We start from the raw sequence: 23,283 nt of genomic DNA, 5'->3' as shown, positions 1-23,283 counted from the left end.
ATGACTTTTCTTGCCACAATTGTTAACTGTGAATCATCGCAGTTCTTGAATTAATGACACGGTTGTTAGATGAAGCTGGCTTCCCTTATGACTTTTGCTTGTCAGAAGGTCGCAAAAGGGAATCACATGATCCTGGGATATTGCAACCGTCTTAAGTACCTGCCAGTTGCTAAGCCATCAGAATTTTGATCACTTGACCAACACTCACTTAAACCGCCTTGCTTAACAACGTGAATTTTGGGCACGGTTGCCATCATAAGTCAAGGATTACCTATACCAGGGGAAGGAAACCTTGGCTCTTTTATGACTCGTGGACTTCAACTCCCAGAATTCCTGAGCCAGCCATGCTGAGGGGAAAGGGAGAGTTTCTAAGCTGAGACATGCTGGTTCAGGAATTCTGGGAGTTGAAGTCTACGAGTCACAAAGCAGCCTAGGCCAGAGGTAGGCAACCTTGGCTCTTTTATGACAGGTGGATTTCAACTTTCAGAATTCCTGGGCCAGGATGAGGGAACGATGGCCCCTTCATGACTCGTGGACTTCAACTCCCAGAATTCCTGAGCCAGCCACACTGAGGGGAAAGGGAGAGGTTTCCAGCTGAGCCATGCTGGCTCAGGAATTCTGGGAGTTGAAGTCCACAAGTCATAAAAGAGCCAGGGTTGCCTACTCCTGACCTATACTAGTTGTTAGCTAAACTCCCATTGATGGAGGTGTCAGTTTCAGGCTACGGTTTGGGACCCAAGGTCTGATTCTACATCAAGACCCTCCAATTCTGCATTCTTTAAACCAGAGGTCCCCAACCTTTTGGGCACCAGGGACCGGTTCCATGGAGAAAGGTTTTTCCACAGACCGGAGAGTGCGTGATTTTGTGTGCTGCCTGCATTCCACAGATGGGACTTTGCTTGTTTGTGTGGACCGGTTGCTGGTGTGTCGCAGCCTGGTACCGGTCCACAGATTGGGGGTTGGGGACCTTGCTTTAAATCAGTGCCTGATGTTTAACTCCGGTTGATGTTTCACACATTCAGTTGTACCCATGTGTTTTTTTTTTCCCCTCCCTCCCTCAGGTGTATCATTCGGTTTCCAAGCACAGTCATCAAAATCCAGTTCACGTCACTCTACCATAGAGAGGAAGCGAGAGAGGACACAGCATCTCCTCCACTCCGGCCACTCTACCCCCAGATATCGCCGCTTAAGATCCACATTCCGGAGCCGGATCTTCGGAGCCTGGTCAGCCCCCTGCCTTCTCCCACTGGGACCATCAGGTAAGTAAGGGGGTGTGGTTCTCCAGCACAGGTGGGGCCAGCCCAGTGTCAACAAAACGCCACTTCGCTTCTTTTCCCAAAATTCTCATTTCTCCTCTTATACAAGGTAGTCCTTGTCTTAGAGCCACAATGGAAACCCAGATTTTTGTTGTTAAGTGAGCTCCTTGGTTTTTTTGTTTGTTTGTTTGTTTGTTTTTAAATACTACTGTTTTTCTTCTTACCGCTTTACAAAGCCCTAGTAAGACTACATCTGGAATACTGCAGCCAATTATGGTCACCAGGTCACAGAAAAGATGTTGAGAGTTTGGGAAAAAAAATTCAGAGAAGAGCAAGTAAGATGATCAAAGGCCTGGAGGCTAAAACATGTGAAGAATGGCTGAGGGACTTGGGTTTGGCTAGTCTAAAGAAAAGAAATAAAGGAGACATGATAGCAGTGTTCCAGTATTTGACGGGCTGCCACAAAGACAAGGGGGGTCACTTTATTCACCAAAGTACCAGGGGGCAGGACAAGAAACAATAGTTGGAAACTGAACAAAGAGAGAAGCAACCTGGAATTAAGGAGAAACTTCCTGACAGTGAGGACAATTAACCAGTGGAACAGCTTTGCCTTCAGAAATCGTGGACACTCCATCACTGGAGATTTTTAAGAAGAGGCTAGACAGTCACTTGTCTGAGATGTTATAGGTTCTCCTGCTTCAGCAGGGGGCTGGACTAGAAGACCTCCAAGGTCCCTTCCAGCTCTATTCCATTCCATTCTATTCTATTCTATTCTGTATTGCTATTCTATTCTGCTAAGTGATGTAGGCCAATCATCAGGACACTGTGGGTTCTAGTCCCGCCTTTGGCATGAAATCCAACTGGATGATTTTTGGGTCCGTTTCCAGGAGACAGGGCATTCCAGTCCCACCGCATGACAGCTTGGTTGGTGACTTTAAGCCAGTTCCCCTCTCTCAACCCAACCCACCTCAGGGGGTTGTCGTTTGTGGGAAAAAGAGGACGAGGAAGGAGTATTGCTGCCTTGAGTTGTTTATAAAAATCAGAAAGGTGTCCTATAAAATGATGATGATGGTGATGATGGTGATGGTGATGATCTTGTACAACTTGGGTCAAAGCTCATGGGAAACTTGAAGCTATGAAGTCCTGAGTTATTTTCTGCCACGCTTTGTCAGAGGTCCTGGCTGGAACTATGGCGCTGAAGGGGGAAGGTGATGGGTGTCTTTTTCTTTCTGTGGTGACTTCATTTTTTTTAAGGAAGCAAAAAAAATCACGTGCCCCAGACTGATACGTTGAGTTTGACACGCCCTGGAGCCAGTGTTGACACAGGCAGGCTTCAGCTTGCTGGTCTGGATGGGAAACGAGTCATTTCCCAAGCTGGTGGAGGGACAGACCCAAGATCTCCATCGCAGAGTCCAAGGGTCCTGAGAAGTGTGAAGTCTCCTCTGAACTGGAGATGCTGGAGACCTGCTAGAGTAGAGGTCTCCAACCGTGGCAACTTGAAGACTTGTGGACTTCAACTCCCAGAATCCCTCAGCCAGGTCTTCAACCTTGGCAACTTTAAGACTTGTGGACTTCAGCTCCCAGAATCCCTCAGCCAGCTATGCGGGTGAGGAATTCTGGGAGTTGAAGTCCACTAGTCTTAAAGTTGCCAAGGTTTGAAGGCCCCTGCTCTAGAGGCTGAGAGAGGACCACATCTGGCTGCATCAGCTTGGTTCCACTTGATGCTCTGTTAGATGGGCTGGAATTACAGGTTTCAGACTTTTCTTACCTGCGTCACTCAAGCAGGTGGCCTCACCTGATCGAGCAGCATCCTTCCTCTCTTTTTGGGTCTGGGTGGGACGCAGCAAGGAGGAAAAGGGGTGGTCCAAACTGGCAGCAGCTAAGCCCCCCCCCCCACCTTGCTGGGGTTTTGAAATGCACTTTGTCATGGAAATGAAAAAGTGGGGAGGGGTCTTTTGATGGCTGCCTGGGATTGACCCCTGAGCATCCTTTTGAGCAAAAGAGTTAAGGTGGAAGTGGGGGCAGAGCAGCCCCCTTCACTATCCTATGGTCTCATACTGAGTCTTAATACAAAATTTCACTTTCCCCTTCCATTCTTCTCTCTTTTTTTCCTTCCTTCCTTCCTTCCCTCCCTCCCTCCCTCCCTCTCCACTTCTTCCCCTCTTAACCTTCTTTCCTTTCTCTCTACCCCTCCACTACCTTCGTCCCTTCTTTTCTTTTCTCTCTTCCTCTCCCTCTCTCCTTTCGTTCTTCTCTACTCCTCTACTTCTTTCCTTCTTAACCCTTCCTTCCTTCCCCTCACCTTTCCTTTCTCCCCCCCCCCTTTAAAAAAATCTTTTTTCCTCCCTCCCAAAGAAGGAAAAGTTTAAGCTTGGACACTGCCCTCGTCCTATAAAGTCACTCAATACTTTTCACTTCCGCTGAACGGGCTGAAAAAGGAGCCCTCTGGGTTTTCTCCTTCCCTGCATCCTTCATTACTTCTCCTTTCATTCACTTTTACTTCCTTGACTGCAGCCAGCTGGGATTTATCCCCCCCCCCCGCAGCCCTGCAAGGGGGAAGCTGGTGCCAAACAGAGCCTCCATATTCCAAGGCACTCTATCTTAACACACCAGACCTCTCGTTTTTTATGCAAACGGGCTAGGGGAGGATCCGGTTGGTCCAAGAGGCTTTGTTACTCAAGTCTGCCATGACACCAGGCATATTTCTCTCTCTCTCTCTCTCTCTCTCTCTCTCTCTCTCTCTCTGTGTGTGTGTGTGTGTGTGTGTGTGTGTGTGTGTCTGGCAAAACTTTGCAGGCTCGTTTTGAGGAATGCCAACCATCCCAGCCAGAAGGCGAGAGAGAGAAAAAAAAACCTTTCTCTCTTCGGGTTCCTCCCCCTCCTGGTTGTGCTAGGAAACTGTTCTCATGCGATCAGCTTTCCTTCCCTGTCCCCCCCACCCCACCCCACTCCATCCCACCCCTTTTGGCAGCCTTCACTTACCTAATTTGGTGTGCCCGCACCCTGCGTGCTCCTGATTGGTCCCCGGGAAAGTTTTCCAACAAAGATCCCGAGTTCGTTTCCTTTTTGGAAATCAGAGACCGCCCCTCCCTCCTTCCCTCCCTCCTTCCCCTGTGCTGGCAGACACTTCCCAGCTTTTATGATGATTATGATTCCTTCTTCCCCCCCTCCCTTTGTTTGTTTTGCTCAAGCTAAGCAGCAGCGTTTACCATACGATACGCAAACAAACAATCTGTTAGGCTATCCCTGCTCTGCTTCTCTGTGGTTTCTCGTCGTGGCTCTTCCAAGCCTCTTCTCCATAACTTTCTTTCTTTTTTTTTAAAATACTGGGAAAAAGTTTGTCTGTTTTGTCTTGATTTGCTCAAGACCATCCTAATCATTTCCAAGGAAACACAATTTAAATTCTACTAGCATCCTTCGATTAAAGAGAGTCTCCCCCGCCCCGCCCCCCCCGTGGAAAACGTGTCCGTGTTTTTGCAATTCTCTCGAATTTCTGTTCCAGGGAAATTTTAATCAAAAGCTGGATCTGGGGAAAATAAAATCTATCCATCTGACGATGGTTCTCAAGGCAGAGTCAGTCCTAAGGTGGAGATGGTGGACTGTGTCCCATCTCAGAGAGTGATGGGTTCAAATGACACCCTAATCTTTGAGAAAGAAATTTTACATTTCTTCTTCCTTTCCAACACTCTACAAGTGGACCTCAACTTAACAAGCGTTCGTTTAGTGACTGTTCAAACTTGCAGTGAAAAAAGTGACATGTCCATTTCTCACGCTTACGACCGTTGCGGCCTCCCCGTGGTCACGTGATCAAAAATTCAAACATTTGGCAACTAACTCATATTTATGACAGTGGCAGTGTATCGGGTCACGTGATCCCCTTTTGCGATCTTTTGACAAGCAAAGTCCATGGGGGGGAGCCACTTTCACTTAACAATATTGTTTTACTAATGTTAACAACTGCAGCGATTCGCTTAAGAATTAGGGCAAGCCAGGTTGTGGGGCAAAACTCCTTTAACAAATGTTTCGCTTAGCAACATAAATTTTGGGCTCAGCTTTGACAATAAGTTGAGGACTAAGAAATACATTTAAGGACTTAAGTCTGACACTCTACTTTTTCAAAGTCATTTAAAATCGAAAGTATGGCCGTGGAGTGGTTTTTTAAAATTAGAATTATGCCTTGCTTAGCAAGTCCTACCCGCTTCAGCAGTTTCAACAAAAGAGCCTGTTGCTTTTAAAAGGTCTTTGCCTCTGTTCCTTCCTCCTTGATCTTCCTCTTCTCCCACCCACCCCTCTGTTTTTTTCCCCCCTCTTAGACCCTCACTTAAATCTTAAGTTGCTGTTTCTCCATGTTAAAGGCAAGGCAATAATAATTAGATTTTTTCTCCAGTTCTTGAGAGCAGTAGTTAGTTGGCTTTGCACGGGCTAAAAGCCTTTGTTTTGAATTTGGAATTTGTCAAGCCAGGGACTATTAAAAAAAAAGAAAGCCAGTTATGTGTGGGCAATTTTCTGTTTTGTTTACTGCTTTGCAGAACAGAGAAGGAAGGGAAATAGCTTTTGGCTGGGTGTAAAATGCCAGTAGGAACATCCTGCGCTGAGATCATGCTTTGTGTGCAAACTGCCAGAATAGAAAAACGGTGACAAGCCAAGAATTTTTTACAGAAAATATAAAGCAGGAACATTGGGTGTACGGGCGTTTTAGAGGCAGAGGGGTGTTAATAAGGCCCTCCAGGTTTGAAAAAAAAAAAAAAACTTGAAATGCAAGTTGGTGTATTTCTTCCTGTTTTGTCCAGGAGCTGATTTACCTTTGTGAACAAATCCAAAGGTTAGGATGAGCTGAAAACCATTTAAAACTGCAGGTGTTCAGTCTTTTAATATTTTTAACCACAGTCTTCAGTTTTTTGTTGTTGTTTTTTTAAAAAAAAAACAATAATACAGAAGAAAAACAGTTCAGTTAGAAACAGATCGAGATAAAAATGGCTTACGAAAAAAAGGAAAAAAAAACGGCATGCTAAAATGAAAGTCAACCCGGTTAGAAATAAAGTAATAGATATGGGTTTTTTTTATTGTAGTAAATTTTGTTTGTAAGTGAAAATATCTAAAAATGATGTTTCCGTTGGGATGTGAGCAATTGAAGGACTGCCTGCTCGTACATAAACTCATACATAAAAACTTGTTTTTAAAGAGCTTCTTGCAGGCTTCACCTTGTGTCTTCATGATCTGATTTTCAGCAGTTTAGCACTCACTAAGAGATTTCTTAGCAGTAACATAAAAATAATTAGTAATTTCTTCTCTCTCTTTCAACTCCTAATTAGGCTGCTGGAGTGGACAGTTTTCATTTTTTATGACCTTTTTTCATTCTAATTGTTACATAACTGTGTCAACATCAAAAATGTGAGAGCTTTCTCTGGGGGGATGGAAATGCCTAGAAAAACTGGGAATCAGTAATAACAGTCATTTTTGCAGCTCCTTTCACTGATCTGTGTTGATTTTGCTACTTGAAAAACATAACACGCTTTATTATGAGCCTTAGCATGCTCATAAAATTACCACATTTGGTATATTTATTAAATGTAAATATGAAGTTTAACCAGACAGAAGAAACCAGCCACCCTTACGATCATAAAATAGAGTTATACCTTCTGGCTTTCAGCTGTTCATATTTTTAGGGGGAAAAAACCTGGAAAAGGCAGAGAAAAATAAGATTAATAGTGTGAAGGCTTGGCTGTTGGGGCATAGTGTGTTCACTCTTAATTTCTGCTTCTCAGACTTCATTCTTAACATCTTGATAGGTGTCTGAATCTGAAAATCTTTGCTTGGACTGATCTATATTACTGGTTGAGATGTTTCTCTTCTTATTAGACAAACTGTGATTTTCTATTGCTGAAACTAAAGCATCCCGATTAGAAAACACTTTCTAAAATATGTATTATAAGTCCTTTTATGTGGCCTTTGTCTCTAAATAGCTGAGAAGCCACAGTCGACAAGAACAAAGCCAGGCAATTGTTTTTCAAATATAAACAGAAAATATCAATCTCCCAACACATCTACCAATCTGTTGATGCAGTCAGTACTCAGAATAATCATAAAAACATAGCCCTGTTTCTTAGCACAGAATCATCATGAACGCGATGAAGTTGTGTGGACTTCAACTCCCAGAATTCCTCAGCAGTCTGATGAGGAATTCTGGGAGTTGAAGTCCACCCAAGCTGATTAGGAAATCTGGTGGCTTTATCTAGCTATCTTATCTATCTAGAAGCCACCCATCTCCCTCATAGAGCAAGGGTTGAAGTCCACCCATGTTGACTAGGGAATTTTGGGGTTGAAGTCCACACATCAAGTTGCTGAAGTTGAGAAGCCCCGATTGAAATACAGACTTTTTAATCCAATGAATAAAGGAAGCAGATGACAAGCCTTAGGGAGATCCAGTCCAGTTAATACTTGGATGGCAGGTCATTCCAGGAGTCTAGGACTCTTGGTCAAACCAGGACATTGAACAACGATCTCTAACCCAGCATTGGTAAATCATTTCTGTTATTGCCACGAGGTATGGATGGACACAGTCATCCAGACTCCAGTCCACCTTGAACTCACAAGGTTTCTTAAATTTGTCACATCTTGGCTTAGGTAAGCCTTGTGTTCCTCTACCTCCCACCACCTTTTGTGGAACCGTTAATGCCACAGCAGTGGTCCTGTTGCTTCAATTCAGCATTTCCAAAAGCTTCCCCCCCCCCTTATCTACAGCCCTTGATCAAGGTTACAAAATTGAAAATCTAGAAAAACAAAACCAGGCACAAGAAAAGATGAGGCCAGGGGAACCAGCTGCTTTCTGCAAGCCGTAGCTGTCACCAGGAGGCTGGCAGCAGCCTTGAGTTCCACAAGTCACGAATTGCAGAAAGACCATCTGGCAGGTTGTGAGGTAACTCCTTTGCTGGACCACAAACCATGACGTTGCTTTTCATTCCAAGAAGTTCTCTTGATGCCAGTCAAGAGGTGCTTCAGGGGGGGAACTACTTAGTTCCGGGCTGGGTAGTAAGAGATGAACAAATGTTTTCTCACCTCTTTCCTGCCTGACCTTAAGGTAATTTGTCTCTTCCTTAAAAGAGATCGGATTCGAGTTTCTGACCATTTTTTAACTCTGGTTGTTAAACAAGTCATCATGGCCATTAAGCAAATCATGTGGAAAAAAGTCTCAGATCTGCATAAAATCTTGTTAGCCACTGTCGCCGTTCTGCTCTTCGAGTGCAGGCTGTGTGTGCATTGCGTTGAATGGAATGCAACCACTATGGGTCAGATCCTGGCTCGGCTACAGTGTGGAAGGCTTCAGACAATCTCCAGGAAACAATCTGGGAAAACCCTTTATGGGTGTGGCTGTCTCTTATCTGCTGCACACATTTTGAGGTTCTGGGGCAACATTTTTGAAGCTGTAATGAAAGGTGTGCACCAAACTGACCAAGCCTGTTCCTTACACAACATGTCACTTTCAGAAAATACACACACACACACACACACACACACACACACACACAAACACACACATAGGTGCAGCCTTGCTTCCCTTGGCTGCATGCCTATCAAAAATTCAGAGCCTCTCCTTTTGAAGGAGGGGTCATCGGCTTATTTTGGTGGAGCCCTCCCTCGTGTATGTGTGTGTGTGTTTTAGAAACAAAGAGAACTGCGACTGGAAAAAGTTTGCAGCCTTGAGAAGAACTTTTCCCTATCTTGGTCCAATTCTTCCCTGGAATTGTCTATTCTGCTCTGTATAATTTTGCAAACCTTGGTCTGTTCCATGTACCCCCTTTCTTCATTGGGGAAGGCAAGTTGGTTAGTTTGTCTACTTAGAGCCCAATGCCAGATAGTCCTCGGGTTAAGACCACAATTGGAACTAGAATTTCCAAGGCACTTATTAAGTGAGTCATGTCTAATTTTATGAGCTTTTTTTTAACCACGAATTACTGCAATTAAGTGAATTGCTTGCGGTCATTAAATGAATCCAGCTTCCCCCGTTGACTTTGCTTCTTGGGCGCTGGCTGGGAAAATCACAAATGGTGATCACGTGACCCAGGGATTCTTCAACCATCGTAATTATATACCCAGTTGCTAAGGAGCTGAATTTTGATCACCAAAACTGTTAATATATGTTACTAAGCCATGTGTGATACGCCATACGCTAAATAAATTGATCGCCATTCCGTGGAGATGCCACAGAGGTCATAATTGTTAGGACAGGTTATTAAGTCACTTTTTTCAAACTGTTGTAACTTTGAATGGATACTAAGCGAATTGTGTAACTTGAGGGACTATCTTTACTTCTGTGTCCATGCCATTCATGGTCCCTAAGAGACGTTGAACTTCCAACTCCCAGAATTCCTAGGGAGCAAGGCCGAAAGGAATTGTGGGAGTTGATATCCAGACGAACAGGAGGGCACCCGGTTCAGGAAAAGAGCGACACAGCAATCTGTTGCTCAATTGGATTATGTTTAGGTTTGGATTATAATCCTGTTTTTCCTGTTGCTAAGTTGCATGGGTTGCTTGACGGGGAAACACAAGGTGCACGGTCCTCAGCCAAATGTAGAAACCAACATCTCTTTCCATGGTGACGCCGGCAACCTTTCAGTTTTTTCTGAAGCTCTTTTTGCAAATATTTGAGAATCCAATCACCTCCTCAAACGGGAATGTGAAGCAGTTTCAGAGGAGGGCTGTTGTATTGACTGAAGCTATGTATGCCTGAAAGAGAGGAAAGATGTTTTTGTAATTTCCACAAAGAACATATCTTTCAGTTTTGGATTCCCCATATCCCTTGTCGATTCTTTCCCACAAATTTCTGGTCTATATGATACTGCATCTCCGTTGGCTAAGTTTCAATGGAGGGTCCTTGATGTTCTCTGCGTCTAGCACTGATGATGTTACTTAGTTCAGGTAAGGAAACATCTGCAAGAAAAGAACCATGCCTAGAGAGCACCAAGGACAGAAGTGTCTTCCTCCTGACCCCCTTCCTCCTCCTCCTCTCCACAAATCCTACTTCCTTCTGGCACTGATGATGTTATCTAGTTTTGTCACGAAATGTCTGCAAGAAAACGATCAAGCTCGGAGAGCACCAAGGACCCCACAGTCCTCTTCTCCCACCTCCTCCTCCTCCTCCTCTCTGCAAACCCCTCTTCCTCCTAGCACTGATGATGTTATCTAGTTGGGTCACGAAATGTCTGCAAGAAAACCACTAAGCTCAGAGAGCACCAAGGGCCCTTGAATTACAAATATCCTCCCTTTTTTTGAGGAAAAACTTCAATTATTTCCTGAAGGACAGTATTTTATGATGCTTTTCTACTCATAGATAGCTTCTGGGGATCTCAATAGGTAATGTTCACAACGTCTTATAACCCATAACCAAGCATTCTGTTCAGCATACTTTGCATATTGCTTTAACTATGGTGGGTTTGGCCCATGATGGTTGAAGACAGATGAAAACACAGTTACATGAAGGAGAGGCTACAAGAAGCAGTTAATCGAAGAAGTCAAGATGACGGAAGTAGTTGTGGCCATCATCTTGACACTCTCTTGACTTTTTTTGACTATCCCATGAAGATGACCCTTGAGGGTCACACATTATGGGCTTTGTAATACTTGCAGTATAGTTTTTGTGAGCCTGCATGCAAAATCATCCCATTTTAGCCTGGCTTTCTTGAAAGATGGCCTCCCTCAGATCAAACTTGACCAAGATTGTTGGCCTCGCTTGCTTCTTAATCCTCCTACAACAGACTCCTGTGTTTTCCTGAAAGAGGCAGGAGCTTAAGCAGCCATTACTTATTTTTTCTTCTGTGTTCTTTGGCAATGTGTGTTTTCGTCTAGATTTGCAGCTTGGGTTGTGAGTGCCCTCTTGTGGCCCTTATCCCCGGTAATACAGTACTCTTTTTCAGCAAGAAATTGAAATACAACGAACAAAAAGACTGTAACTTGACAGCTTCTCCTCAGTGTCAACTTGCATCTTCTAAGCCAGGGTGTCCAACCTTGACAGCTTTAAGACTTGTGGACTTCAACTCACAGAATTCCTCAGCCAGCCATGTTTGGTCTCCAACCTTGACAGCTTTAAGACTTGTGGACCAACTCCCAGAATCCCCCAGCCAGTCTACAAGTTTTAAAGTTGCCAAAGTTGGACATCCTTGTCCTAAGCTGGTTGGATTACCTGTGGTTTGCATCCACCATATCTTGTTGGGGGTCACACAATGCCACGAATAGTAGTTTGTAAAACCAATCTAAGCGAAAAGAAGCTACCTTATGGGATAATGTAAGGTGTGAACATACTCGGTTGGAGATCTGTCGTGAACCAACTCACTATTGTTGGCCTATCTGAAAAGATCTGCTCAGTTCCACTGGTTAAACATTGTCCTGTTACGCCCCAACCCTTGGTTGAATCATTAACTTCAGGAGGACAATAAAGATAATTTAATCATCAACAAATCTAAACTTCACTACAAATTTCTAAGATAAATTATGCAACGGTGAGAGTTATATTTTGAAAATCTGTAGATCACAATGTACTATGGGCTAACCATCAGGAAAAATAACTCAGCCCTTGCATTGTTCCAAAACCATTGTGTGAAGACAGATCATGGTATTTTGTTCAGCAAACTGGGATTAAGCAAACCATAGCTTGGGATGCAAGCAATCTAAGATACCAGACTACTTATGCCCCCCCCCCCAAAAAAATCCCAGAGGTGCCCCCAATTCAGACTTGGCAGCTTTTAAACCTATTTGGCTTTTAATAGGTAAGCAGTTACATTTGAATCCAGAATCACAGGAAAAATTAACATTGTGGTATAAAACCAAACCTGAAGACTTCAGGGAAGATAAACTCTTGAACACTTGAGTCAGACAGGATAAATTACTTAAATCGATTTATTTAGCATGATTGTTGTAAGGAGAGATGGTCTTGTGAATGTGATCTAGCTTTCAATTTCTCCTTTCGAAGATGTACATTTGAAACAGGAGCTGATGCTTTGTTTATGTTTACTTTAATCACCAAGAATATATGTGGTCTTTTTCTCATTGTCTATTAGGATTATTTTTTTTCCCCTGTTGACATTGTCGTGGTTTGTATTCCATGATTAAAAAAATATTTTTTTAAGAATTAAAAGGTGTGATTTCCTCGGCTCGTAGTGTTTATTGTGAAAACACACAGCCCACTTTTGCGAGGTAGGACCGCCATCGGTAGCGAGTTAAACATCAACCCGAGCACGAAATCACATGTCGTATGCCAACTCTTTGGAAATAAATCTCCAGTGTACATGTAAAAGGCAAAAGGTAGTTTTTCTATCACTCCAAAATAACACAGCTTTGTTGATGGGGCAGAGGTTGGCCAATTATTTTAATGTAACTTAGATGCAGCTTTCAGAAATTGTTCAGAAACAGCAAAAAGCAACTAACAAATCTCGGTCTGCATTAGAGATGGGAAAAATCCATAGATCCAGAAAAGGAACATTGTAGAGCCTTGTGCAGAAGAAAAAAAATGGAATATTCTACCCTTCTCTTCCAGAATTTCAGTGGTCTCTGGAAATTTGCTCTCCAAACTGGAAATCGTTTAACGCTAAGGATAAAACAGCCTTGTTTTGGAGCTGGGTCAACAAATGTTGCCCTCTGTGCCCAGGTCAGGCTGAAATTCTTAAAAGTCTTCTTATAAATGGGAAGGAAACCAAAGAATTAGGATCTTCCTTGACTTCTTGTGTTAGTTTTGAAGAAAGTGGACCTGAAGTCAAATCATTACAAAGGTCTAAGCTTCAACAGGTTCATCTTATCTTAGTTTCTCTTTCAGGTTGATTTGTCTTGCAGTCTAACAAAATCATGTGACAGCTATAAAAACAGAAGACCTGGCTAGAAGTATTTTAGTTGGGTAAACTTCTAGAGAACCACAAGTTCCTTATCTGCAGTTGTAAATAAATGTACCTTGTGGTTTTCATTTCTTTTGCACCAAGTGTGTTAACCCTCTTGATGGCTCTTCAGAAGAAAAAGTCAGTTAAAAAAAAAAAATTATGTGAAATTCTTAAAAAGGTGAGACGGATTGCACTTGTCTGCTTTTTGGAGGATCCATAAGAGACTTACTTCTCTTAATTGGATTGATGGTTGATAGGTTTGGCTGCTGGGTTGATGGTTTTATCTGTTTATCTTTATTTATTTTTGACTGTTTTTAGCTTGTCAGGGAGAGTTTTTAGCTGTTGTGCCATGCTGCCCGAAGTCACATGTTTGTGAGATGCAGAGCTATATAAACATACTAAATAAATAAAGGCATTGATTTATTGATACGATTTATTTAGCTGCCCATCTCGCACAAATAAATCAGGGTGGCTTGTAAGATTAAAACGGATGAACCCACCCGTTGCTTCTTGTCCTGCCTGCAGGCGCTTTGGAGAATAGCTTGACCCCCTCCTCTTTGGGGCAACCCCTGAGATATTGGAACGCTGCTATCATGTCCCCCCTCGTCCTTCTCTTCATTAAACTAGACATACCCAATTCCAGCAGCCGTTCCTTGTATGTTTTAGCCTCCAGTCCTCTGATCATCTTTGTTGCTCTTCTCTATACTTTTTCCAGAGTCTCAACGTGTGCACCTGATTTTTTTTTTTTTTGTACCTGACACTAGCAGAGTGAACAGCCCTAACATCTCTGTCTTTCCTCCCTGCAGTGTTCCTAACTCCTGCCCAGCTAGTCCCCGAGGTGCTGGTTCCTCAGGTTTTCGCTTTACCCACAACGTTACCTCTGACCTCCAACTGGCTGCCGAATACGCAGCAAAAGCTACTTTGGAGCAACAGACGGACGCCTCTGGGGGAGACAGCCCCAAGGTTGGAAGACCCTTCTCCCTCCCCATTTTGCAAAAGCCGGGTCAGTGGTCGGGAGGGTAAGGGGCATAGATAGCCAAGGAAGAGAGGAGGCCATCTTGGAGAAATCTTGGGTGAGTGGGATCTGGTGGTCTTCTCGTCCCCTAGTAGAGGTTGTAGAAAAGATGAGGGAAGCCAGGAGAGAGGACCAGCTTCCACGTCTTCTGCTCTCTCCCCTTGTCCTCTGCTGCTACACCCAAGTTGACCATCACCTTGGCCAAAAGGAGCAGAGTTCAAATCATCCAATGCCTCTTCATTCTCCATTGAGGAAGCAATATTTTGTGGTGACCAAAGGGTGAAGGAGACACTTCCAGGAATTCAGACCCACAATTGTGGCAGGAACAGGCAGAAAGCAACCGTGTGACCCTCCTCCCTTTCTCCAACCTGCTCACAACTGCCCCCTCCTGACTCCAAAATCACCTAGGGTTCAGATGGTTGAACTACCACCCCTGGTATGGCATTCAAACCAGCTTTCTCCAGCCTGGCACCCTTCCAACACGTTTCCAAGGCCAGCCTGGCCAAGCCTCAAAGCTCCTGTTGGATTTGAGCTCTTGATATTATGTCCAAAGCTGGCCTCACTCTGACAGACTCACGAGGAATCATTTTAAGGCGAGATTTCTCGAGCTATCTGTTAACTGCGCGGATCAATAATCTATTTTGTCTGGTATTACACGGTGCTCCGGGGCTTTGCTAGCAACTCTAAAAAGTCCACCCAGATTATTGCAACCACTAAAAAGGGTTTGCAAAACACAGTAGCAGCAATAGTGGTTAATGGCAAGCCTTTCGGCACCCTGTGGCTATTTGGACGTGCGTCTGAGGTTAAGAATTTCAAGTGTGTTTGCAGATCAAAAAAGCGGGGTCTTCGGTTTTTATTTTTATTCTCCCCCCCCCCAGTCCTCCTTTACCTTGAAAAGCAGCTGTTTAGTTGCCTCCCAACTTGTTAGACAAGCTCAGGTCTAAATTATTAATGATTTGCGAAGCTGCTAAAAAAAACCTCCCTTGCTCTTTTGTGTTTGTGTTTCTGGTCCGCAGGATGAATCCAAGCCACCGTATTCTTACGCCCAGCTCATTGTTCAAGCTATCTCGTCAGCTCAGGACAAGCAATTAACACTAAGTGGGATCTATGCTCACATTACGAAGCATTATCCGTATTACAGGACAGCAGACAAAGGCTGGCAGGTAAGGGATTCGGCACGACTCATCCCATGTTTATTTTTTATTTACTTATTTAAGAAAATGGATCTGGCCCTCCAACTCACGCTCAGTGACTCCAGGCAGCTTACAAAGATAAATCCCCAGTACAACAACGAAGCAATAATCTTCCACAACTCTCACAACGACAATCAAACCAGCCATTTGATGGGCTCCATATTACTCTGGGTTCCCCAAGCCCGTTGGCAGAAATGTGTCTTCAGGACCTTGTGAAAAGGTGTCAAAGTGGGGGCCAATCATATCTCTGCAGGGATGATGTTCCACAGGGAGAAAGCCACCATTCCAAATTCCCTTCTTCTGGGTCCCTTTAGGCCCTTTATGACTGTGGCCCTTTATGAGCTGTGGACTTCAACTGGCTGGCTCAGGAATTCTGGGAGTTGAGGTCCACAAGTCTTAAAAGTTGCCAAGGTTGGAGACCTTGGCTGAATTCAGAGAGTTGAAGGCCACAAGTCTTAAAAGTTGCCAAAGTTGGAGAGCCTGGCTGAGGAATTCTGGAAGTTGTGGTCCACAAGTCTTAAAGTTGCTAAGGTTGAAGAGCCTGGCTGAAGAATTCTGGAAGTTGAAGTCCACAAGTCTTAACATTACCAAGGTTGGAGACCCTGGCTGAGGATTTCAGAAAGCTGAAGGCCACAAGTCTTAAGGTTCCCAAGGTTGGGGACCCTGGCTGAGGAATTCTGGGAGTTGAAGTCCACAGACCATAAAGGGGCCATAGTTCCAAACCCCTGCTTTAGATTGTCTTTCTTAAGAGAGGGGACCTGTAGCATACCTGCCTCCCCACTCTGGTGGGTTGGGTAAATAGGACTAGGAAAAGATGTCTCAAAGGTGGTTTTGTTGTGGTTTTTTTTTTTTCAACAGGCAACTGGACTTCCTTTGTTTTTTCTTTGAAGACATTTGGCTTCTCGTTTCCTTGAAGAAACGTCTTCAGGGAAAAAACAAAGAAAGTCCAGTTGCCACTTGGAAGAAGAAGAAAAAAGCAGTTTTGAGACAACCATGACCTGGATGACTGAGAATCACCACAGACACAACTCGGAAAAGATGGTCCTTCAAATAACCTGACCTCACGCCATGTAGGGCTTTCAAGGGGACAAACAACACCTTAAATTGGACCTGTCAGTTTTTAACCGTAAAGCTTGGATAACCCGTTTTTCTCCTGCAGAATTCCATTCGGCACAACCTATCCTTGAACCGATATTTTATTAAAGTCCCCCGTTCTCAAGAAGAGCCGGGAAAAGGCTCCTTTTGGCGGATAGACCCTCCCTCTGAAGGCAAGCTAGTGGAGCAGGCATTCCGAAAACGGAGGCAAAGAGGGGTGTCCTGCTTCCGAACCCCATTTGGACCTCTCTCTTCCCGGTAAGTTCATTGTAACAGCCAGAAACCCACGCTTACCACTGCCTAATTATAAAAAAAAATTGGCCAAGAGGATGATTTATCCAAACAAAAATTTAAAGGTTAAAAAAATTAAAAAACAGAAACTTAGATCCAACAATAGAAGCCATGACTATTTCCAGTTTTCTTCCTGTAGCCAAATTTGGGGCACAACTCTCTGATATCGGAGGGAAAGGGGCTTGCTGTGTTTTGCTCAATTGAGTAGAGAAAGTGAGGTCAGTAAGATGCTATGGACTAGCTACCTAGTTTAGTAAAATAAAGAGAGAGGAATGAATACAAAATGCTCTCTGTCAACCCTCCCAACCTGGTCAGTTAGAAGAGAAAGACCCTCAGATCCATTGTTAACGAAAGTTCACTTTACTAAAGCCAAGTGGTTACAGAAGAAGCAAAGCTGGAGCTGAAGTTTTCCTGCCCAAAGCATAGAGATAACTTTTTCCTTGTTCCCACTTTCCTCCCTAACAACTTGTTTGGGTAAGGGTTCCTGTTTTCGTGGGCTGGATGGCTCTGCAATCCATAGTTTGACCTTGGAACCACCGCCTCCTTGTCCCACCCTGCAGCTCCCCCTCCCATTGAGTGGCAGGCTGAGAGCAAGCAATGCATGGCGTAGCAGGATGGCAGTCCTGACACACACTGCCATTGCAAAGAATGTTTGCTTTGATTTGCACTCTTCTCCGTTCTCTTCCAGGAGCGCCCCCGCCTCCCCTACTCATCCCGGTCTGCTTTCTCCCCACACGAGTGGCCTACAGACTCCAGAGTGCATGTCGAGAGAAGGCTCCCCGATTCCTCACGACCACGACTTTGGTGCCAAGCTAGCTTCTGTCCCAGAGTATCGGTATTCACAAAGTGCTCCTGGTAAGGATGCCTCAGGTGGAGAGGTGGGCTCTAACCAGCGTTTCTGCCGGCCTGATAGGCTCCTGGATGGAGTAGGCGCAAGGCAGCAGAGGAATATCCTGCAAAAAAACATCCCAACAGAGTGCCCCAGTTTTTTCACATGTTGAGAATCGTCAAGTTTGGAGAAACTGGTTCTTGGTTTTTAGTGGAATGTTGTTCTCAAAATTTGTTTAACTTTATTTGTGAATTTTGGATTTGAATCTCCTGTTGTAGCCATTGATGAGTCTTTTCTTCTTCCCTCCCTCCCTCCCTTCTTTCCTTCTCTTCCCCTACCTCCCTTTTCTCTCTCTCTCTGTCCCTCTTTCAGGATCCCCCGTAAGTGCCCAGCCGGTCATCATGGCTGTTCCTCCCAGGCCTTCAGCGCTGATGGCTAAACCACTCGCCTACCTGCCCGCCTCCATCGTGACCTCTCAGCAGCCTCCAGGCCACGCAGTCCACGTGGTCCAGCAAGCCCCCACTGTTACAATGGTCCGAGTTGTGACGACTTCGGCAAGCTCAGCAAATGGATACATCCTGACCAACCAGGGGCCAGCTGGCAGCACCCATGACGCGGCAGGGACTGTCCTGGACTTAGCTGGTGAGCTTCAGGGTAGTAGCTTGTCCACAGAATGGCAGAGATCCTCGCTTAACTCAGGGCTAGGCAAATTTCTCCAGCTTTCTTTCAGGCTGTTTAATTAATTGGACACTCAGAAATAAATGTATGGACATCAGAAGAAAACTAAGAATACAATCACAATTGAGCCCAAACTCTTGGTTGTTAAATAAATAAATTTCTAAATTTCTCTCTCACTGCAGGGCTGGATGAGAAGCCCACCATTGCATTTGCCGCCATACCAACTGCCAGTCGGGTCATCCAGACAGTGGCCAGCCAGATGGGTCAGGGCGTCCCTGGACAGACGGTCACCATCTTGCAGCCAGCCACCTCCATGGCCCTTGGGCAGCACCAGTTACCTGTCCGCACAGTGACCCAAAACGGAAAGCATGCCATTCCCACGAACAGCCTAAGCAGTGGGACTTATGGTATATATACAAATTCTCCTTTATTCTCCCAGGGTTGAGCTGCCTTTAGAATCTTTCTGCAAAATGAGCTTGCTCAACTTTGCAAAACCCCAACCCCCGGACTGTGACCCATTCCCAGACCGTGGCCCATTCAGAACCGGGCCGTGGAAGCTGCACTTGCACAGAAACCGGGTGCACACACACACACGTGAAGCTCTGTTAGCGCGAGTGGCCGCGTGTAATTATTTTGAGTCATTGAATTATTAAATCCTCCCACAGTGTGTTGCCCAAGGGCAAGTTGTCCGTGGCGAGTGGGATGCAGCAAGTTGTCCCATTCTGGCGCTTGCCCACTAGCAGTTGAAAAGCATGCAAATGCGAGTAGATGAATAGGTACTACCTCAATGAGAAAATAGCAGTGTGGCGTAGACTCATCCTGGCCACATGAAATAAATGTCTTCAGACAGTGCTGGCTCTCTCGGCCAAGAAATAGAGATGGGCACTGCCCCCAGAGTCGGACACAACTTTCATCTACATAGACCCTGTCAGCTTTTCTAAAGTCCTTTCTCTCTTGTCCCCCCCCCCCCGGCTCCAGCCCTCACCAATCCCTTGCAGGTGCTTGCGGCTCAAGCCAGTTCCTCCACCCCTGTGGTCATCAGCCAGACGAGAGAAGCCGGGCTGAAAGATCCTGAAGAGCTTTTGAGAGAGCCTGAGGTCAAACGACCTCGAATGGAAGACCCCAGAGCGGCGTTGCAAACTGGTGTCATCACATCCACAGCCCCCTCCGGACAATCCGCTGGAGAATGAGGCCGCAGAAAGATCAAGAAAGGCACCGAGGGAGAAAAATCTCTCTTTTTTTTTTTTTTTTTTTCTTTCCTAGCAGAAATCTTTTCTTTTTGCAGCTGTTAACACCTGGATCATTTCAGTGGGGTTGGTTTTTTTTTTTTTTTTTGGTTTTTTTTTTGTGCTTTCCTTTTTTAAAAAAAAAAATCTCCTTTTGAACATTTTGAAGGACAAGCCAGCGTTTGTCAAGATTGTCGAGGTGCCAAATGAATTGGGCAAAATCTCCCATCGTTCTGGACCCATGGAATTAATCCTCTTCTGCTTTTTATTTTGGAGACATCCTCCTGCCCCCTTCTTTCTTTCTTTCTTTCTTTCTTTCTTTCTTTCTTTCTTTCTTTCTTTCTTTCTTTCTTTCTTTCTTCCTTCCTTCCTTCCTTCCTTCCTTCCTTCTTTCTTTCTTTCTTTTCTTTCTTCTTTCTTTCTTTCTAGATTTAAAAAAGAAACGCAGACCGTTTTGATTGTTTGGGATATTTTTCTATCCCTCCTCGCCTTCCTTAATTTCATCCCTTCCTTGTTTTCCTTTAAGCATGGTAGTTTATATGTGAGCGTACTAAAAATGCCGGACAGAGACACGAACTTCAGGTGGGAACGTCTGACCTCAAAAACAGGTTTATTTTTTACTTTTTTTCACTCTCCAAGGAAGACAAGCGCGTCCGGTTTGTATCTCGGAACTCCAATTTATGAAAATTATTTGCAAAAAAAAAAGAATTATTTGCAAAGCAATATCACACTTCGGTAACTGCCACCTAAAATGGCAGAAACTTTATATTTCCTTCTTGTTGCCTACATGCAGTACAACTCATGTTCTGACAATGGGGAGTCACATCCCTGTCCAAAGTTTTGATCTCAGAGCACAGAAAAATCAGTTTATCCCAGTTAGATGGCTTCCCAATGCATTCGAAGCCTAAACTTCCCAGAATTCTTAGCCTACTGGACAGATGGGGGGATTCTGGGAATCGCAGTCACAGCCTACCTCATTGGGATGGCTGACCTACACAGCACTTGGCCCCCACAGGTGCCTTTTGGAGAAAGAGAGAAAAGTTTATTTCAATCCTTTGAAAATATTGTCTGTTCAATGAAAACAACCAATTGTGATAAGAAGGTCTGGAATTTGTGGATCTTGTTAAGAATTGTCATACCTGCAGGCTTGTGAAACAACCAAGTGGGTTCCTTAATTTCATTCCTGTTGATTTTGAGAGAGAAGGAATAGAATTTTTTAACATTTATAACCTTTAAGGACAGTTCCCCGGAGCTCTCTGTTGTGTTACGGTTCGAGCGTTGGACTTAACATCTGGAGAGACCAGGTTTAAAAACATGAAACTCCCTGGGTAAACCTTGGACCAGCCATTGTTTGTTTCAGCCTAACCTACCTCACAGGGATGTTGTGAGGACAAAGGGGAGGGGTGAGGAGGAGAGCTATGTATGCCACTTTGAGCTTGGAGGAAAGGCAGAATTAAAAAAAACGTAATAAATCAGTAACCATCAACACGTTCAGGTCACACAATCCCTTGTCTCACTTTGGAGTGTAGGAGTTTTTTGTGTGTGTGATGAACAAGACAGGAATCTCGATCCGTTTTCCTCTGGTAAGTTTTGCAAGCCGGTAACCCTAGCGGAAATTTCTTTAATGGCAGGTTTGGGACCGTCCCCGATAAGGACGAATCCCAAAATTGAAGGTGAAATGGAACGGAATCCCCTTACGATCCACTTCACAGGTGAAACGGAGTCCAAGTTATGAGAGCTCCAGTAAGACAAAATCGAAACACAAGGAGTTGTTAATATTTAAATATTTATTAATAACATTCATTATTTCGGTGCTAATATGGGAATGATAGTAATATTTAAATAATGCAGGCTTCCCTCTTTCGTCTGACTTTAGCAGCCCTTTGATATTTAAAAAAAATGCACCCCTGATGAACATCATGGAAGAAAAGAAATAGCAGGAAAAAGGTTTTAATTACTGTGGGTTAAACCGAATGTCTTCTCTGCAGTTTCTTTAAGCACTTAAACTCTCCATATGTTGGTTTACGTTTTCCCTTTGCAAATAATCATAGCCCGGAAGCTGTTTGCCCCCCCCCAAAAAAAGTCCCTGTATTATAATAACTTCAGTTCTCCAGAAGTTTGGCTGCTTCTGCGCGTCCTGGGATTTTTTCAAAAGTGGGAAGTTCATGTCAGGCCACAGAGGACCGTACCCCCGGTTCACATTTGGTAAATCAGAAACTCTTCCAAGCAAGCAACTTTTTTTTTTTTCTATTTCAGGCTGTAAGTCACGCCAAGCAAAGTTGCAAGAACAGGTCACGTCACAAGAAAAGAGTGTGATGGTCTTAATTTACAAGTGGACCATTAGCCTTTTATCTGACCCTTGGGTTCATCTGCAGCTGGCACAGGAATTTGCAGAGGCCCAAAGGCACATAAAAAGGGACCCGGGTCTCAATGACCCTACTTCCGGCAAACATTTATTTCCAGCTGATGAAGAGATGATGAGACATGTCTATGGAGTTTCTCAATCCTCCAGGTTCATGGTTGTCCCAAATGGGTTTTCCCCATTTCGCTTCTGACCCAGGAAGCTTCTTCAACCCAGAAGGAAGAAGAACTGAAGAAGCTTCTTGGATGAGAAGCGAAACGTTCTCAAAGAAAATAAGAAAGTCCACTTGATTTTTGGAAAAAGCACCTTTGGGACAGACGATGAGAAAGGGAAGTCCAAAACAAGTGAATTGAGTCCAGCTGGAACAGGAAGCTGTGAGAAAAAGCAGAGGTGCCCCCACATTTAACTGCTATAGGACAAGCCATAAGGTGGGGAGAGAGGGCCTGAGTCCATCCATGCCCTCAAAGCTCCATCTCTGACTGAAGTTCCCACAAACTGGGGACACAGTTCCTTGATACATGGAGATGGGAGATAAGTAATGGTTCCATCAAGTGTAAAAGTTAGCTAGCTGGCTGTCGAAAAAACCCAAATCCAACCTCCACGCCACCCCCAAAAACCTATGTCTCTGCACATACTATGAAGTTGGTCACCCAGAAAGTACTAAGGACAGATGCCGGCTGTCGTAAAGTTGAGCAGACTGGTGTTTCTTCTTAACACCAATGATTGATAAGTCTAGAGAGATGTTTTGCACTGGAGATTTTTGTGCTCAGGATCGTGTTTACTTTCTTCCCTGATCTTGTGAGATCCCATGTAAATTAGTTGCTGAGTACACACACTTTTGAGTAAACCCTAGTTTCCTTTAACCAGGGTTGGTTGAGTAACTGATGCAACTGGGTTGGAGAAGCTTCTGCAGAGCTGAAGTTGAGCTGGTTCTTTTGTTTTCAAAAGCACTTGTGAATTGATTGGCTGTTTTGTGTCACTACAAGATCTTATTGTGGTAATATTTGTTTTCTTGCTTGGGTGTTTGAAGCCGAGCAAGAGGCGTGTGTGTGTGTGTGTGTGTGTGTGTGTGTGTGTGTGTGTGTGTGTGTGTGTTGATGCCAGTTTTGTTTTCTTTGAACAGTTGAATCTTTAGGATCAACTCCAGATCTAACAACCTTTGGAAACCATTGAAAAGCAGATTATTTAGGAATGAATCTCTGCATATAAGCGCGCTGTTTCCTGAGAGTAAATATTTTTCTCAAAATGTCGACAGCCACATTCTTTGTATCTTGGTATATTTTGTTCATTGTTCCAGATATCCATAAATCAAAGAAAGGGTAACTTTCTGGCCTTTTCACACTTGCATTTTAACATTTTAATTTACAGATTGTTTATCACTGCTTATTATGTTTGCAGACTCCTGCCGTGCAGGTGATAACCCAGTTTTCATTTTTAATTGCCAAACGCCCTGGGTCGGAGTTCCTGAATTAATGAC

General features: G+C 44.2%; 1 protein-coding gene across 1 annotated transcript in view; it reads left to right on the top strand.

The window, feature by feature from the left end:
* FOXK1 (forkhead box K1) overlaps window positions 1-20,934 on the top strand; it is a 38,381-nt gene extending 17,447 nt beyond the window's left edge. Inside the window, exons 2-9 of the mRNA XM_039360552.1 lie at window positions 1,062-1,259; window positions 13,924-14,080; window positions 15,149-15,295; window positions 16,485-16,678; window positions 17,400-17,566; window positions 17,913-18,182; window positions 18,401-18,625; window positions 19,197-20,934. Coding sequence (XP_039216486.1) covers window positions 1,062-1,259; window positions 13,924-14,080; window positions 15,149-15,295; window positions 16,485-16,678; window positions 17,400-17,566; window positions 17,913-18,182; window positions 18,401-18,625; window positions 19,197-19,408 — 1,570 coding nt within the window. The 3' untranslated portion in view covers window positions 19,409-20,934. The remainder of the gene's footprint in view (window positions 1-1,061; window positions 1,260-13,923; window positions 14,081-15,148; window positions 15,296-16,484; window positions 16,679-17,399; window positions 17,567-17,912; window positions 18,183-18,400; window positions 18,626-19,196) is intronic.
* The last annotated feature ends 2,349 nt before the right edge of the window (window positions 20,935-23,283 follow it).

Source organism: Crotalus tigris, unplaced genomic scaffold (assembly GCF_016545835.1).
Source record: "Crotalus tigris isolate CLP2741 ecotype Arizona unplaced genomic scaffold, ASM1654583v1 scf7180000019173.45859301935:6455823, whole genome shotgun sequence".
NCBI lineage: Eukaryota > Metazoa > Chordata > Lepidosauria > Squamata > Viperidae > Crotalus > Crotalus tigris.
This window is presented reverse-complemented; position numbering and strand designations above follow the sequence as displayed.